The following is a 14,967-nucleotide window of genomic DNA, read 5'->3' as shown; positions in this document are numbered from 1 at the left end:
CGCTGTGCTCTGGAGTCAATTGAAAATGTTGGAGAAGTATACATTCTCAACAGAGCAATAGCCCCTGTCTCTGTTTCCATTCGGTATGAATTGCCTCTCATTGTCTAGGGTAGCCTTGGTGGCAAGGGTTTCACCTCCCCCTGCATGGCCTGGCAGGCTATGCTTTCGCCGAGGCTTGGCCACGGCTGCGAAGTCGCCAGACAGACAGAAACTCCCGCTGGCAGGCGTTCGCGTGCTGGATATGAGTCGGATCCTGGCTGGAGTAGGTGTCATTTACTCATGGCAGCTTTGATAAATGCTGTATAAAAGAAATCAATGGATACTGACAGAGGGTCTCAGCCTTACTGCACACAGATACTTGGTGACTTGGGGTATGTACTGAATCATGTTGGGTAGCAGATGATTGATGCAACCGACTGATCAAGTCCTTTCTCTTAGGGCCGAGATTATTAAGATCGAGCATCCCGTCCGAGGCGACGACACCCGCGCTTGGGGCCCTCCCTTTGCCGCATACACCGACGGTCGAACAGGCAACGGCGAAAGCGCATACTATCTTGCTGTGAGCATTTAATCGGTGAAATTCTATCCTTTCATGAAACTAAAAGACGCACAGGTCAACCGAAACAAGAAATCCCTCGGCCTCTCATTCGCCCAACCCGAGGGCATCGAAATCATCCAGCAACTCGTCCGCGATTGTGACGTCCTCGTTGAAAATTACCTCCCAGGCTCCTTGAAGAAATACAACCTGGACTATGAGACCATCAGCAGAATCAACCCACGTCTCATATATACAAGTATCACAGGCTACGGCCAAACAGGCCCCTATAGCAACCGACCCGGCTTCGACGTGATGGTCGAGGCTGAGTTTGGGCTGATGCATTTAACGGGTACCAGGGACGGTCCACCAGTCAAGGTTGGGGTTGCGGTCACCGATCTGACGACAGGCCTGTATGCCTGTAACTCCATTATGGCGGCGCTATTGGCGCGGGCCAACACGGGAGAGGGACAGCATCTTGATGTGTGCTTGAGTGATTGCCAGGTTGCAACCCTGGCTAATATGGGACAGTCGGTGTTGATCAGCGGGACGAAGGATTCGGGAAGATGGGGAACGGCTCATCGTGAGAAAAACTGATCGTGCTACTCTCAAGTGGGAATACTAATATTGGGTTGTTGACAGCATCTGTTGTACCGTACCAGGGATTCAAGACTGCGGATGGTGACATCTTCGTTGGTGGAGCGAATGATCGTCTCTTTGGCATCCTCTGCGACAAGATCGGCAAGCCTGAGTGGAAGGATGATGCTCGGTTTGTGACCAACAATGACCGCGTAACTAACCGCGCTGAGCTGGAGCCTTTACTGGAAGCGGAGTTGGTGAAGCGTACAACGCGCCGGTGGCAAGAGGTTTTCGAGGGGAGTGGTTTACCGTATGCGGCTGTCAATGACATTCAAGGGACAATGAACCATGAACATGGCAAGTCGCGCTTGAGCCCTTATTGGAGTAGAGGTATGCTTACTGTAATACAGTGCAAGCCCGCGGTATGGTTCAGACGATTGACCATCCGACCTGTGGCCCAATCAAGGTGATAAGTCCACCAGTCAAGTTTTCAAAGGCAGAGCCGAGTATCCGCAGTGCGCCTCCGCTTTTGGGGGAGCACACAGATGTGTTACTCCGGGATGTGGTGGGGCTTAGTCAAGAGCGCATTGAGGAGTTGAAGAGCAAAGGAGTTGTCGCATGATGGGAGTTAATCTACGATGTTACAGAGGCTTAGATAGATTTACCTTAGATCATTGGATGCTGCTTTCTTGTCTCAGCGAAGTTCAGCTGAAGCAAGATACCTCAAGGCGATGTGAAGCATAAATGGAGTTTCTAGTAGTTTTCTATATCGAATTGACCAATAATGCAGGTGCAGATTTGTTTGCTGATTGAAAATGAAAGGCGCTGTGATCGTGGAGGTATGTCGCTATGCAGTCTGTAGTTATGAAGGTCGTGGTTCCCAACGGTGGTTCATCAAGAAAGGGTAGTGAGACCCTTATATATCCATCATCGGCATTGAGGTCCACTCATTGGTTTCTTTCGCGGGTTCTTCAGAGATGCATCGTTCGCACTGGCATATGAATCTGAACGATTTTCGCAGATGTTCGCGGCGCGAAGTTAGGTCCGTATATTTCGTTAGGTCGAAGTAAGAGATGCAACATTCCTGGCCTGGAAGAATGTCTCGAGAGGCGGTAAAAACCATGTGGCCGTCTTGATCGGGCTTGTGTATTAGCTGAGGGAAGTTAGTTTTCGAGACTGTCCCTTCACGATCAAGGGAGGCATGCTTACATTGGGCATACACGAGTGGTTCGCGATTGCCGCAGTTGGATAGACGGCCGCAGCATATTGCTCTCCTCGATCGACCGGCGGATGCGGAGGTGGGAAAATGCCCGTTTCTCGTGGGTAGAGACCAAACGAATTCGCTTCTTCTTGACAGATCAGGTGAAGAACGCGATCCACGGTCAATCCATGCGGTAGGACGGGGCTGTCCCGGAGATACTTCTTCACCAGGGTAGTCCATGATCGAACCTGCTCATGCGACCAGGTATCGGAAGATCCACATAACGAGGCAATGCCGGACCAGCCATATTTCCATTGCTGAGTCTTCGGTGCGACATTCTCACCATGCGGATCTCTATCCCGAGAGGCAAGCAGCCGAACAATCAGCCATAACATGCCGAAATCGTACTCGCCCCATTTATTTCGGATGGGCTGGGCATATCGTTTTAACCAAGTGCATTCGAAGTCATGGCGGGCTTTGTCAGCGTCTCTGCAAGTGCTGCTGCACCATGCCACGTCCGGTATGCATGCATTTGAGCACAGGAACCGGCCCAGATGGCGCGGGCTTTGACGATTACAAGCGGGATTGCTGCAAATGAGATCCTCGTTGGCCGCTGGTTCATCCACGACAGGAATAATGGCATAGGGGTGGTCGACAAGGACGCGGGTGCCTTTCGGAATGAGGTCCGACGCACGTATCTGGCGGCCCTTAACGGGGTCGACGCTCTCAATTAAATTCGGATGGACCCAATGGGGCTGTCTTTTCGGGACATCGTCTACACGATCCGACTCCGATGGTTCCAGCGTGATGTATACAACCTGGGACATGGTGGTGGGGTGGTGCGTGGGGGATTGTACTGAGCGTGGTTCTACGGCTTCCTATTTTATGGGGGCAACTCTGAGACCGGCAAATTTTTGCAGTCAGGAACTGGGCTTATCGGAGAACCACTCTGAGGCTTTTTGTTTGGGTTTGCTCGGCTAGTGGGGGCTTTTCATGGCCATTCTGATCGGCGGGCCAATCCGAAGGCTCTCCGTGCCCCCGGGGCGAGGTTATTCCTAGCGATAGCCGCTGATTAGCGCATCTACCGAGTATACTGTTAGCCCTGTTAGAGCATAACGAACCCGTTTAAGCTATGCTATATAAGTTACTAAAGTGATTCACCTAACTCATTAGTTGGCTCAAGCCTAAATGCCCTCGGAAATGCGAAGAGGTCCTGCCAAGCTACCGGCGCACAAGCTCAAGCGAACTGTCCAGCGGTTCGTGATAGGTGAACGCTGCCTTGGTCTTCGCCCCCACCCTAACGGAGAGTGTATATTAGCCGGATGTGACTCTGCCCACGCTAACAGACAGATTGTTCCTTCAAGCACCGAATAATGGACGACCAAATCCGTCCCTATGTGACATTCACCGACGCCGACCGGTCGTGAGTCCTCATCTTTGATTCGTTTCGGTCGAGAACCCCCGAAAGAGAGCGGGGACCAGCCAGACTGATCTCTCGCTAGGCTAGATACCCCCTACCTGCAACTGGACATCGATAGCTCCCTTCGCTTCCTCTTTACTATCCGGCGACTTCCGACTCACAGGGACCACGATAGCAGACCGTGTCTGTTCAAGTGGAGCCCAGTTGGTGATGGCTTCGTGCGTGGCGGATTCATCCTGCTCTGTCACGTCCCCTCCGCCGATGGAGATGGACCTGCCGATGAGAGTATCGCGCTGCAGAAGGTCGAGATTGCACCAGAGCCCAATTACAACCCGGCACTGGTCCAATCTGGTTCTGTCCGCATTACCAAGTGGACTCCGCGTCTCTGGGAGTTGAAGACGGGAGAGTCGATATCCTTTCAGTCTAGCTTGCCGGAGCACTGGGAACGGCAGCTGCGGCCGGGGGAGACGTATGAACTGCTCTGGCCGGGGGGCACGATTGGGCTGTGGGACTGGGGGTCGAAGCAGGAGCGTCTCGGGCAGGAGCTGAGGGCTTGTTCAGAGACGGGGAGGGATGTCTTAGTATTACCAGGGGGAGTGCGTACGCTCTTCTCGGTACGGAGTGTGCCTTCTCTTCCAGTGCCCAGGGCATCTCCAGAGCCTGTTCGGGATGAGGATCGTGTGTATGTTTTCTCTCTCTCTCTCTATCTTTTCTCATGTTATCAGATCTAACCAGAGGTGGATGGTAGGCCTGGAGCCCCCATTCTCAGCGTGGAACTGCAATGTCCTCCCACGATCCATCGCCAGGTTCCCTACCAGGTCACCGGAAAAGTCCACTACCACCCCTCTATATCACAGAAGGCAAAGGCAATTACATTCCACACCGTGATCTTTCACCGATTCATAGTGGCAAATGACTGCTTCCAACTCTATCGACGCAAAGGGGCAGACCTCGAACCAATTGACACCGACGACCCTCACGACGCATACAGAATCTACGATGATCCGGACGTGCTCGTCAACGTCACCGGGCACGATAATTTCACCACTCTCCGACCGGGGGAATCGTGGGCGTTTTCACGGTATATCCAGGGACGGAGCTGGACGTATATTCCCCGCGATGCGCATGTTGGGGAGACGTTCTGCGTGCAGTACCATGGGGGCACCGTCAACTGGTGGGATTGGGGCGGGAAGGAGGACCATGCCGGCACGAAGGTGACTTTATCCAGTTCGATATGTGGACGGGTAGTCGACCCGGCAGATAATGGGGGGAGACCGCGGTTGGTAATTCCGGCATCGAATATAGTAGAGTTCACCTTGGCCGGTTCTGACTGAGATGGCATCATCCTTAACTTCGGTTTTTGATCATGATCTTCCAAGTAGTTCATAGTAGAGCAGTAAACAGTGTGTACGAAGAAGAAGGAAGATGGTGGATGAGGTACCGTTTAATGGATGAATCTGAATATTCATTAATGAATCAAAAGAAGACGCAGTATACATTAGACCTATCGACAAAATTCATCTAAATAGTAAGGAGTGGTCAAAGCCTGATCATGCTTAGGCTTCTCTTTTATGCCTGGGTCGTTGCTTCATCCTTCCCGCTATTCTCTTTCTCAAATGCTTGGCAAACGGGGAGTATTACATGGGATCACCGTGGCCGTTGTTGAATGTCCACGCCTCCCACACGCTTCTCCTCCTCACCGTTGATTTAGACAGCCCGGCATGTGCCCTCGATCTGGGTCTGAGGAGGGCCGACATCGACCGTCGCCGGTCCAGTGACAGAGGTGACACTGTGGTCAATACCTCTGAAGGTGCAGGAAACACCCGCAGCATCGATCTCAATGTGAGAGATACTCAGGGGGTTCGCTGTTGCAGTTAGCCTTGTTTATTCATCTCCCAATATCATTGTCTGATGTATATCGGTGGACATACTAATTTGCACAGCAGAGCCGTCAGTGGGCAATACCTGCTCAAACTTGGCATCGGCGGCCCCGATAAAGGTGACCGAGACAGTATTTCCACGGGGCTGAGTCTGCTTGTGGCAGGATCCAGAGACCTGTGTCTGAGGGGGGGCCGACGTCGACACTCTCAGCGCCATTGACGGTGGTCACACTGTTGTCAATACCGTGGAAGGTGCAATCAATGCCGTTGGTGCTGGATGCGATATGCGAGATGCTCAGTGGGTTCGCTAGAGGAGTTAGAAATTGGTACCGGAGGCTGTGAGAATGTAAATCAGGGATAAACTCACTAATGGAGACATCAGAACCGTCGGTGGGGAAGCTCTGAGCAAATTGAGCATCGGCCACGCCGATGAAAGTGATCTGAACCTCTTCAGTACGCTTGATCGGGCTGGCGTTCGCAGTGGTAGCGAGGGCAATGGAGAGAGCTAAAATCTCGGAGAACTTCATTTTGTAGAGAGGAAGAGAAGGTAGGAGGGGTGCTTTGCTAGGGTTGATGCTTGGGTGTATATCGTACTTGTTCGTCTGTCTGAATTCGTTGTATCTTACTGGGAACCAGAGACCTTTTATATATCTCGAATGTCCTGTCTTCGCAAGGACATCGGCATTTCCCCAAGGACAATTTTAGAACTCACAATGGCTTTCCAACTACTTGATGGTCTGCCTTACTTGGAAACACGAATGGTGACGCTGATATCGAGTATCCTGAGACAGTCTTGGCGCGTCGAACCTGCAGAAATGGGAAAGAGTGACCAACTCAACAGGGCGGAGCTCTTCGTATGCTCTCCATAATCCTCACTATGCAGTTTCTCAATTGGGGTATCCGTAATCAAGTCCTGTTACCATTTCAATCCTAACCTCCTGGTGTTCCATGGTAGAAGGGCACTAAAAATAGTCGACCCGCCAAACGGTCGGTCACGAGGGGAAATTCCTGGTACAATGCGGATGTCAACCACCTAGACATTGTTTTAGGCATGACGCGCTCTACCCAAGAAGAGCAAGGAAAAAGAACGATGAGAAGTGAGAAAATACGAATCATGCTGCTGATTAGTGGTTTGTCGGGTATCGCCACCTCCGGAGGAACTCAGGCGTGAGCGCAGCTGACCGCGGGGGACCAAAAGCCTCCGGTTGGCGGTGCAGCCCGCCTACCCGCCATTCGCTGCGATCTTGCCCGCACAGCAATTACGAACGGTGGTTGACCTCATCAGGCCACCCTGTCGAGCCGTACGTTGAGGCTGAGCGACGCGAGTTTTCTGTCTGATGCGCTGGCCGGAGTCCTAAGCGCGAACACGTAATGTCGAGGGATCAGGGATCTTTCGGACAGTATAGAGAGGAGGGGTTCATGACTATCCGTAAGCTCCGGAGACTGCGAGAGTCTTAGCCAAGAGCTTACGCTGGGGTGGGGATCTGGATCTGACCAGAATTAACTGAGTTGAATCGGCTTGAACAGGACCATCATAGGGGTTCTGCCACTGCATATGAGTTTCAAAACGCAATGTTCGTTCTGACAGCGCAGGAGCTGTGAAAACACTATAAGGGGTTCCATGTGCGGCGCCCCATGTAAACTACAGCTAACTATTCCTGTTCAAGTATTGAAAGGAGCAACAGGTGGGCTTGGTCAACTTGGGGAAGGACAAGGCGTTCAGGCTGAACCATATTACCTGCAGCATGGCTGAGAATATTGCATTGTACTCAAGCATCGATTCGAACTTTGGTTGGAGGCGTGAGACCAAAACGTGATTGTCGTCCTCGTGACTTCTGTCTTGGGCGATTAATAAGTCCAAATCCACCAGAGGGACGCAACTACATGGACGGTCTGATTTACCAATCACGCCACCTTCTTCTGCATTTTCCTGAACTCACCGTCGAGATGAAGGCGTAGGTCTCGACCTAGAACTGATCCATATTTGAGTCAACAACGTTGAATGGCTGTGTGGGCAAACGGGAAATGCGGGCGGAACCCTTGAATATTGGGTGTCCCAAAGTAGTAAATAACTTCTTTCCTTTATAGGGCATAGGCTATCCGACAAGATCATCGTTGAGAAGGCCCAGGGGTATAGTCATTGGAGTACTCCTGGGGCTCGTCATATTCTTCCGGCGTCAAGCGACGCAGATAGCCGCCCTCTAATAGCCCCTTGACGTTGGTATATGTCACGAATTGAGTGCCCATGCCCGGTTGCTCGAACCACGGCGCAATAGGCCCCATCCCCACGACGAAACTCTTCGTCACTTGGTACACATAATAATTGAATGGATGATCACCATCATAGGTATCCAAGTTACTCGGTGGTAGCGACCGCTCAATGTACGGTGCACTGAGCGGTGCCAGGAACGAACCGTACTCCGAGCCGAAGCGGTCGACTTTCTGGCCCACGGATAGAGTGGCATTGCCCACGATCGGGGCACCGTGAGTGTTGGCAACAAAGCCATTCGCGGGTGGGTATTTGTATGACGCGCTGGAACTGGCAGAGCCGGCCCACTTTTCGAGAAAGGTTGCAGGACACAGCGAGCCAAATCGCGCATAGGTTCGGAGCTGGTTGTCTAAGGGAAACTTTCTCGGTGCCTGAACAGGCCCCAGACGCGAATCACCGCAAACATAGCTGTCATTTTGAAATGTGATGCCGGCGCAAGGATTGGGGTAGCAATGGCTGGGGAATTTAAACTGTCGGCTGTTAGATATGATTTTTCTCCTGGTTCCCTGGGTGCTGTACCTCGGGAGTGTGTCGGGCAGCACCAACAGAGTGAGGAACCGCGGTGGAGGGCAGCACCAGCGCAGTGAGCGCCACGAGCGCTGTCATGTACTGCATTTTGGAAGCGCGGGTCGTACAACAGGGAAGAGAGGGCTATGAAGAGTCGAACACCTGAACATATTTATGAATTTTTTTCATCTTTCGCGTCTGTGGTCAGTGCCTGAACAGCTGAGCTGAGGATTGTATTCTCAATTGCCCAATCTGGGGTGATCCCCGCTGATCACTGGCGGGTATTGTTCCATCGCATGCCTTGGCGATGTACCTACTTTCAATAGTGCGATTTAGTTTTCCCTGTTGATCTCTTGGCACAGACAGGAGATTCAGCTCATCCACTTTCGATTCTGCCTACCCGCATTTTGTTCAGCTCATCCACCTTGTTTGCTTCTCGGCCTTCCGATTCTGACCGCTCTTTTGGGGAAATTGGACGAGATTAGATGGAATCTTCTCTAATTACATGGGCTCCTCAAAGCAGACATGTTGGATGCTGGGAGAAGGCCCACTGGCCCACTGCCCAAATCACGGTCTCAGACGGTGGCGCAGTTGGCATCAATGGATATCGAAAGGAAGAATACAGAAAGAGTGGTCATGAACATTATTCTACCCCTTCTATCCTGACTTCATTCTGAAAATGAGATATACCCGTCCAACGACCCGTGCAAATAGTACTCACTTCCAATATCGAACGGCATTGAAGGTAGTGTCTGCTTGAATTCTTCCCGAGGACTACCAGCTCTCGTATTATCTCATGCCATGCGTGGAGTGCACTCTGATTTCACGAGCTTAATCCCTCTTCTCCATGTAGGGCAAGCACGCCTCATAAATCTCCCCATAGCCGGGGTACTTGATGATCCTCTGAAACACACCTTCGTCCACCATCCGCGCACACTGAAGAGTTCCCGCAATGAAGAAGTCGGTATAGATTGGGTGGGCTCCCAGCACAAATGGCCCCTCTGCCTTATTTGTCAGCATTAATTCGCCCACGGCACGGATCCGGTCATCTAAAGCGTTCCAATTGTCCTCTTCTTTGTCCAGTAGCTTCTCAAGCGGGTGTCCAAGCGATTCCTCGCGAGTTCGTCGGAAGTACTCCTGCGCGCGAGGCGAGAGGATGCCTATCTCGCGGGGCAACAGTGAGGTACGTAAGACTGTGCCGACCACAGCGCTGGCTTGAGCTTCGATCTCGCGACCGAGCTCAGACGTCAGCTGCACGGGTGGATCGGGATAGGTTGACTCGAGGAATTGCGCGATAGGGATCGAGTCAATCATATACGTGTTGGTCGCCACATGATGGATGGCGGGGACCGTGTATTTGGTCTGGGTTTCTAGGCCGCTGGAGAATCATGCGAGATTAGACGGATATTCGGATATTGAATGACAAGAGCAGAAATTGCAGACCGCACTCACAGTCCTTTCAGCGTTGGCTCAATGTCTGGAAACTCGAGGAATATGGTTCTGTATGGGATCCGTTTGTAGTTGAGCATGAGGCGGATGCGCCAGACCGCCGGAGAGAAACAGGCGTTCTTGGTGCAGGCCAGATCATACAGGACAATCTCGGGCTCGGGAGGATGGACCATTTTCAACTACGGACTATGCAATACTTCTTATCGGGTTGTTTTTCAGTAGAAGGGCGTGAAGGGATTCAGCACGGCCAAGAAGCGTTTTAGTTGAAGGGAAGCAATGGTGAGTCATCCATGCCTCGTATTTGCCCGCCGCATTAGGTGAAATTACAAATCAGAAGGGGACCAGCTGACAAGGAGCAGAGGTGCTCAAACAACATTCTGAATGCCGTAGTATCTTTCTATTAGACATGCTTCTTTTGGGGCGTCAACACCTGAAAGGAGACAGGGCGGTTTCTTGCGAGCTGCGCTTGGCGGGCCACGCTGGAAACATTCTCCGTGCGGTGATCGACCTCCTCCACCCCGCATTGTTCAAGCCGTATGCTCCGGCTTATCGAGAATCTTTGAAACGGCCGCATATTCTCTTGCACCCAAATCCTGTATGCTATACAATGTACATGGATTCTGGTTTATCCCGGGGTGTGGTCACTGTTCAAATGATCGGTAGATTTCCCTTGCAGGCAGCACATAGACTTTGAAAGCTTCGAGAAATAATGCAACTCACAACGCTATTTCAGTGGTGATATTGTTCGTTTGATCAGGAAGAATGCTATGAGTTCAGAACGAGATCTACCTGACCTATGCCAAGACCGATGCGGTCGGAGATAACGTTGCGCTCTATACCACAATTCTCATCCTGGTTCAATGGGAGAATTGAACCATACATGGACCAACAGACAAAGAATTAATATGAGTTAGTTGGAAGGTTAAGAGATGTTCTGAGTTTCCCGCAAGGTCCAACATCTGCGCGCCGATTATCTCGGATCCGAGTTCGGATCCGAACTATATAGACTGGACCCCGAGTTTGTTGCGTGAAAGCACTATTTAGGGAACAAAATTTCCAGTGATAATTGTTTATAGGATTATCTGCTATCAAATCCATTTTCCCGAGACTCATCAACTACCGCCCATCGACCTTCTTTGGCCCTAGTGCCCACTCTCCTGCCAACGATACTCTAAAATGCATGTTCTCACTATCGGCGGAAGTGGCCGTACTGGCAAGCTCGTTATCGAAGAGCTACTGCGACGAGGTAGGTTAGTCGAGCTATTGTATTTCCACCTGAGTCGTGATCTGATACATTTCTATCAGGACTTGGAGTTACAGCTCTGGTGCGGGACCCGGTGGCGATGGAAGGCTTCGACGGCATCAAGCTTGTCCAAGGTGCGTTTGATTTCTCCGAGGTCGAAGAACTACTTAGTGACTTAGTGACTCTGAAATAGGAGCACCAACGAGCATTTCCGATGTGAGGAGAGCGTTCAACCACTTTATCCCTGACGTCGTGATCGTCACTCTGAATGCCCCACGAGCCTCCGACAACCCGTTCGCCGCCCCGAGATCGCCGCCGCGACTCATGGCAGATAGCAACGCCAATGTGGTAACGGCTATGAAAGAGGTCGGGGTGAAGAAACTTGTCATCTTGCAAGCCTTTGGCGTGGGCCACTCGTGGCCCAACATGTCTTGCTTACTGCGCGGATTGATGAGCAAGTCAAATATGAGCTATCAGTATGAAGATCACAACCATACTGATCAAGAGGTTCGAGATAGTGGGGTCACATATGTAATGGTCCGCCCGGCTAGGCTGGTGGAGACGGATGTGACAACGGTGCGCGAGTGGCCTCAGAATGGAAAGGGTGTGCCCCTGATGGCGAGTGCAAGCCGGAAAAGCGTGGCTTCTTTTCTCGTGGACGCTGCCACTGAGTCGCGGTGGGATAACAGCGCGCCAGTTATCACGAACTGAAGGATTTATTGACCCTTTTGGTATTTTTTGAGTGCACGTCACATAGACAAGAGTGGCTCATTGGTTAATTGCATGTTACATCGAGCGTGGTGGTTGGAGGAGCCAATCAATTCCTGAAGTCATGAATAGTCCAAGTACAAAAGATTGTCATTCTCAATCCGATCACCCTCGAAGAAAACACATGTACTTGGTGTGTCTCCACTGCTTCTTCTCTATTTCCCAGCGGATTGTGTCTCCATTCCAGCTTGAGTTCCATTTCTCTGGTTCACATGTTCCACATGTATGATTCATCACCAATTGAAAATAGATCTCCGACAAAACTGTCAAACTCGGCTGCGAGTGCAGATGGCGGTTGCTCGATGTCCCCAAATTGAAACTGAGGAGTGGATACCCGCTGCCGACTATGGCTATGTAAAGCGATAGGCTCTATAGGCTGTATCTGTTGGCATGTGAGCAAGTGATTCAAATTGTATGACAGGGCAGATACCATGTGTGCCAAATCTGCCAGATCAGATGACACGAACTGCTCGGTAGCCTTCGAAAGAAGATACTGACGGCAGGCAGAGAGGATGCTTTTTGCTCCCTGTAGCATTCGCTGCTCTCTTTGTTCCGCTGATCCACGGAAACGTGCGGATTGAAGAACAACGGTGAGAAGAAGGAGATCTTTCACGTTGCTGCCTTTCTCGTGTATCCGCCGCGTGAGACTGTCGAGTGTGTTGTCGACAAGCCGGCTGAGACTAGCTTTGCTAGGCGCTTGGCTACAGAAACTGAAAGGGCTGGGAAGTATCACAGGCTGGGGATGGGGCTGTTAAGCGTTGGGCGGGCAGTTTCATGTGCTCGCATACACTAAGAGCTGCCCACAATATGTCATTCTGACAGAAGGCTTGGAAGACATTCCAGTACGCGTTTGGGTTAACAACATCAAGCCCGGTGATGTTGGGGTCAAAGTAATCTTGATACGAAAGAACGGCAAGCGAGGAATCCAAGCATGCTCGTTGCATGCTGTGGAAGGATGGATCTTCAGGGGTGCTATGAGTGATAACAGGTCGAAAGAGGCAGAGTAGAGGGCGACGAAGAAATATGTCAAGCAGAACGCGGTTCAAAACAAGGGCGGGACTCGCATTTTCTGCATCATGTCTTGGGTTCAAGTGGGAAGGAACCTCGGAGATATACTCCTGCAGCCTTTGGCCCTGCTTGACACGCTCACTGAGGTTGTCACGCGGGCTTGTATGTTGCACTGTGTTCATCACCCTGACCCGATGTGATAACGAGGCAGCTAGAGTGATCTGAGCGATAGAGTCGGTCTCCTCGCTCAGTGGAATGGCAGATGGCCGATCAGATGTTGACTCGTCAAAATCAGCATCATTGAGATTGGACGGTGTCAGAGGCCCAAAATCCAGCTCGGGGGTCATAACCGGCATGCCAGACGTAATGGAGGCCTGGAGATCCATTTCCACAATGGTGATCCAAAGTCGTCGACGGCACTCTGCCTGGAAGAAAGACAGGTTGGAAGACTGGGAGAGATTGACATGCAAGCCCATCATCATCCCAGAGCGGACAAGGGAGCCGCTGGCTTTCCATAACTCTTCTGGGGGTTCAAGACGTAGTTGATAGGAGAGCAACAGGAGCGTTTCAACTTGCAGTGTGGCAAAATCAACTCGCTGTTTTCGTGGAAGCTTGGACAACCAGGCCTGTAATGACTTTACCGCATCTTGTGTCAGGTACTCCCATGATGATGAATCATCGGAGGAGGTTGTCTGGGGATCAAAGGAAATAGCAACGGCCAGGATCGCTGTGAGAAGGGGTACAACGGTAGGCACAGACTGCTGATCAGATTGCTGCCAAAAGGATGTGTACAGGCGAAGGAAAGAAGGAACATGAATGATTCTGAGAGTTTTCTCCAAGTTGGTGATATAGACTTCCAGGAGCTTGTCACAGGCGGATTTAGGAGGAAGAGAACTCAGAAGATTCTGCAGCTCGGCAGAACTATCCAACCCAGAAAGAGACTCGGGAGAGGTGGTTGAAGCCAGCGATTTTGTTTGGAGAAACTGGACTTCTTTGGCCAACCCCACAAGTGTAGAGTCTGCAGAGCAGTGATTGATAAATGCCTTGGCTTCGGGGAACTTGAGACGCGTCAGCAGAGCACAGCGTGATATTTTAATCCCACCAGCTTACCTGGTTCAGAAGTGTGATGCGATGATTTTGCCCGTGGTAGCGAGAGCGTGATCCCTTGACAACTAGCGTCCCTAGGAAAGGTGAGGTGGACGAATTGGAGTCAGATGGAGGCCTGATGCAAGATTGGTATAAGAAGAGAAGATTAAAAGGGAAAAGTAGGACGGGACCTACCAAGGATTCTGAACAAAGGCATCTCTGATCGGGCCAAAATTGCCCGCATCTGGCTGAAGCGCGATGAGTTCCTCTAGCTTGACCACGCGCTGGTGGAGATCCTCGATGATACCCGCCCCGGGGCCCCCAAGCGTTCGCCGGCCATCCTCAAGCACTTCGGCAGGTAAGTGAGCTCGCTTCGGCTTGGGGGGAGAGTCAATGGGATGGGGATGCTGATTGTAGGTGCAGCGGGCACCGCAGCCCGCTTTGGTGCAGTTCTGACAGGGCGTAGCCCGGTCGCATTTCAGCTTCTTCTCCCTGCATCGGAGGCAAGATACCACAGGCCGTGGCCGCTTGCGAGAAGATGTTGTCTCCATGACGGTCAAAATAATTGCATTCTCGACATTGGGCCGAGGAACGTGCGTCAAATGGCGGGCGCTGGCGGGGTGTTGTTGATGATTGATGAAGTCTACACGACCGCCAATCATCGCGGACAGGCAGGCAAAGCGCCCCCAAAATGGTGGCGCCAGGGCCATTCTTCCGATTCACCTCCCAAAAGCTCGGTCGCCATCCTATGCGACTACTTGTTTCTTGCTTGGGGCGTATCGCTTATGAAATTTTACATCGGTTTACGGAAAATTATGAATAGGTGAGGCAGTAAGACCAGAACGATCTTTAACGAAGCTAATCTTAACGAAGCTAATCTTAACGAAAGTACGCTTCTGAGAGCATGACGCCAGGTTGAATGGCGTCGAAACATACAAAGCCAGTTTCACAGGTGAGGGCCATGTTGGATGGCATCGAGAAACATCAACTCAACTCACCCTACGCACAGCCATCTCAGGGTT

General features: G+C 51.4%; 9 protein-coding genes across 9 annotated transcripts; 4 read left to right on the top strand and 5 right to left on the bottom strand.

Annotated features, from left to right (window-relative positions):
- Positions 1–25: 25 nt before the first annotated feature.
- Positions 26–292, top strand: N7482_008256 (uncharacterized protein; the record flags this gene model as incomplete). Its single annotated transcript, XM_056690380.1, has 2 exons — positions 26–36; positions 109–292. The coding sequence occupies 2 exons, from the start codon at positions 26–28 to the stop codon at positions 290–292; spliced, it is 195 nt and encodes a 64-aa protein (XP_056540145.1).
- A 23-nt stretch (positions 293–315) lies between these two features.
- On the top strand, positions 316–1,736 carry N7482_008255 (CaiB/BaiF CoA transferase family protein; the record flags this gene model as incomplete). Its single annotated transcript, XM_056690379.1, has 5 exons — positions 316–371; positions 439–559; positions 614–1,118; positions 1,178–1,471; positions 1,525–1,736. 5 exons carry the CDS (start codon positions 316–318, stop codon positions 1,734–1,736), a joined length of 1,188 nt encoding a protein of 395 aa, XP_056540144.1.
- A 294-nt stretch (positions 1,737–2,030) lies between these two features.
- Positions 2,031–3,142, bottom strand: N7482_008254 (SET domain-containing protein; the record flags this gene model as incomplete). Its single annotated transcript, XM_056690378.1, has 2 exons — positions 2,031–2,267; positions 2,324–3,142. 2 exons carry the CDS (start codon positions 3,140–3,142, stop codon positions 2,031–2,033), a joined length of 1,056 nt encoding a protein of 351 aa, XP_056540143.1.
- A 546-nt stretch (positions 3,143–3,688) lies between these two features.
- On the top strand, positions 3,689–5,069 carry N7482_008253 (uncharacterized protein; the record flags this gene model as incomplete). Its single annotated transcript, XM_056690377.1, has 3 exons — positions 3,689–3,738; positions 3,818–4,417; positions 4,484–5,069. The coding sequence occupies 3 exons, from the start codon at positions 3,689–3,691 to the stop codon at positions 5,067–5,069; spliced, it is 1,236 nt and encodes a 411-aa protein (XP_056540142.1).
- Positions 5,070–5,442: 373 nt separating this feature from the next.
- On the bottom strand, positions 5,443–6,142 carry N7482_008252 (uncharacterized protein; the record flags this gene model as incomplete). Its single annotated transcript, XM_056690376.1, has 4 exons — positions 5,443–5,600; positions 5,667–5,766; positions 5,813–5,922; positions 5,983–6,142. The coding sequence occupies 4 exons, from the start codon at positions 6,140–6,142 to the stop codon at positions 5,443–5,445; spliced, it is 528 nt and encodes a 175-aa protein (XP_056540141.1).
- Positions 6,143–7,724: 1,582 nt separating this feature from the next.
- On the bottom strand, positions 7,725–8,499 carry N7482_008251 (TNT domain-containing protein; the record flags this gene model as incomplete). The annotated part of the gene is made up of 2 exons (XM_056690375.1): positions 7,725–8,354; positions 8,404–8,499. The coding sequence occupies 2 exons, from the start codon at positions 8,497–8,499 to the stop codon at positions 7,725–7,727; spliced, it is 726 nt and encodes a 241-aa protein (XP_056540140.1).
- A 723-nt stretch (positions 8,500–9,222) lies between these two features.
- On the bottom strand, positions 9,223–10,013 carry N7482_008250 (uncharacterized protein; the record flags this gene model as incomplete). Its single annotated transcript, XM_056690374.1, has 2 exons — positions 9,223–9,769; positions 9,844–10,013. The coding sequence occupies 2 exons, from the start codon at positions 10,011–10,013 to the stop codon at positions 9,223–9,225; spliced, it is 717 nt and encodes a 238-aa protein (XP_056540139.1).
- A 1,003-nt stretch (positions 10,014–11,016) lies between these two features.
- Positions 11,017–11,794, top strand: N7482_008249 (uncharacterized protein; the record flags this gene model as incomplete). The annotated part of the gene is made up of 3 exons (XM_056690373.1): positions 11,017–11,086; positions 11,146–11,217; positions 11,277–11,794. The coding sequence occupies 3 exons, from the start codon at positions 11,017–11,019 to the stop codon at positions 11,792–11,794; spliced, it is 660 nt and encodes a 219-aa protein (XP_056540138.1).
- Positions 11,795–12,059: 265 nt separating this feature from the next.
- On the bottom strand, positions 12,060–14,607 carry N7482_008248 (Zn(II)2Cys6 transcription factor; the record flags this gene model as incomplete). Its single annotated transcript, XM_056690372.1, has 5 exons — positions 12,060–12,233; positions 12,282–12,587; positions 12,640–13,917; positions 13,970–14,081; positions 14,141–14,607. The coding sequence occupies 5 exons, from the start codon at positions 14,605–14,607 to the stop codon at positions 12,060–12,062; spliced, it is 2,337 nt and encodes a 778-aa protein (XP_056540137.1).
- Between the last annotated feature and the right edge of the window lie 360 nt (positions 14,608–14,967).

Source organism: Penicillium canariense, assembly GCF_028826845.1.
Source record: "Penicillium canariense strain IBT 26290 chromosome Unknown utg000006l_segment0_segment0, whole genome shotgun sequence".
Classification (NCBI taxonomy): domain Eukaryota; kingdom Fungi; phylum Ascomycota; class Eurotiomycetes; order Eurotiales; family Aspergillaceae; genus Penicillium; species Penicillium canariense.
The sequence above is the reverse complement of the archived record's forward strand: the minus strand, read 5'-3'. Positions and strand labels throughout refer to the sequence as shown.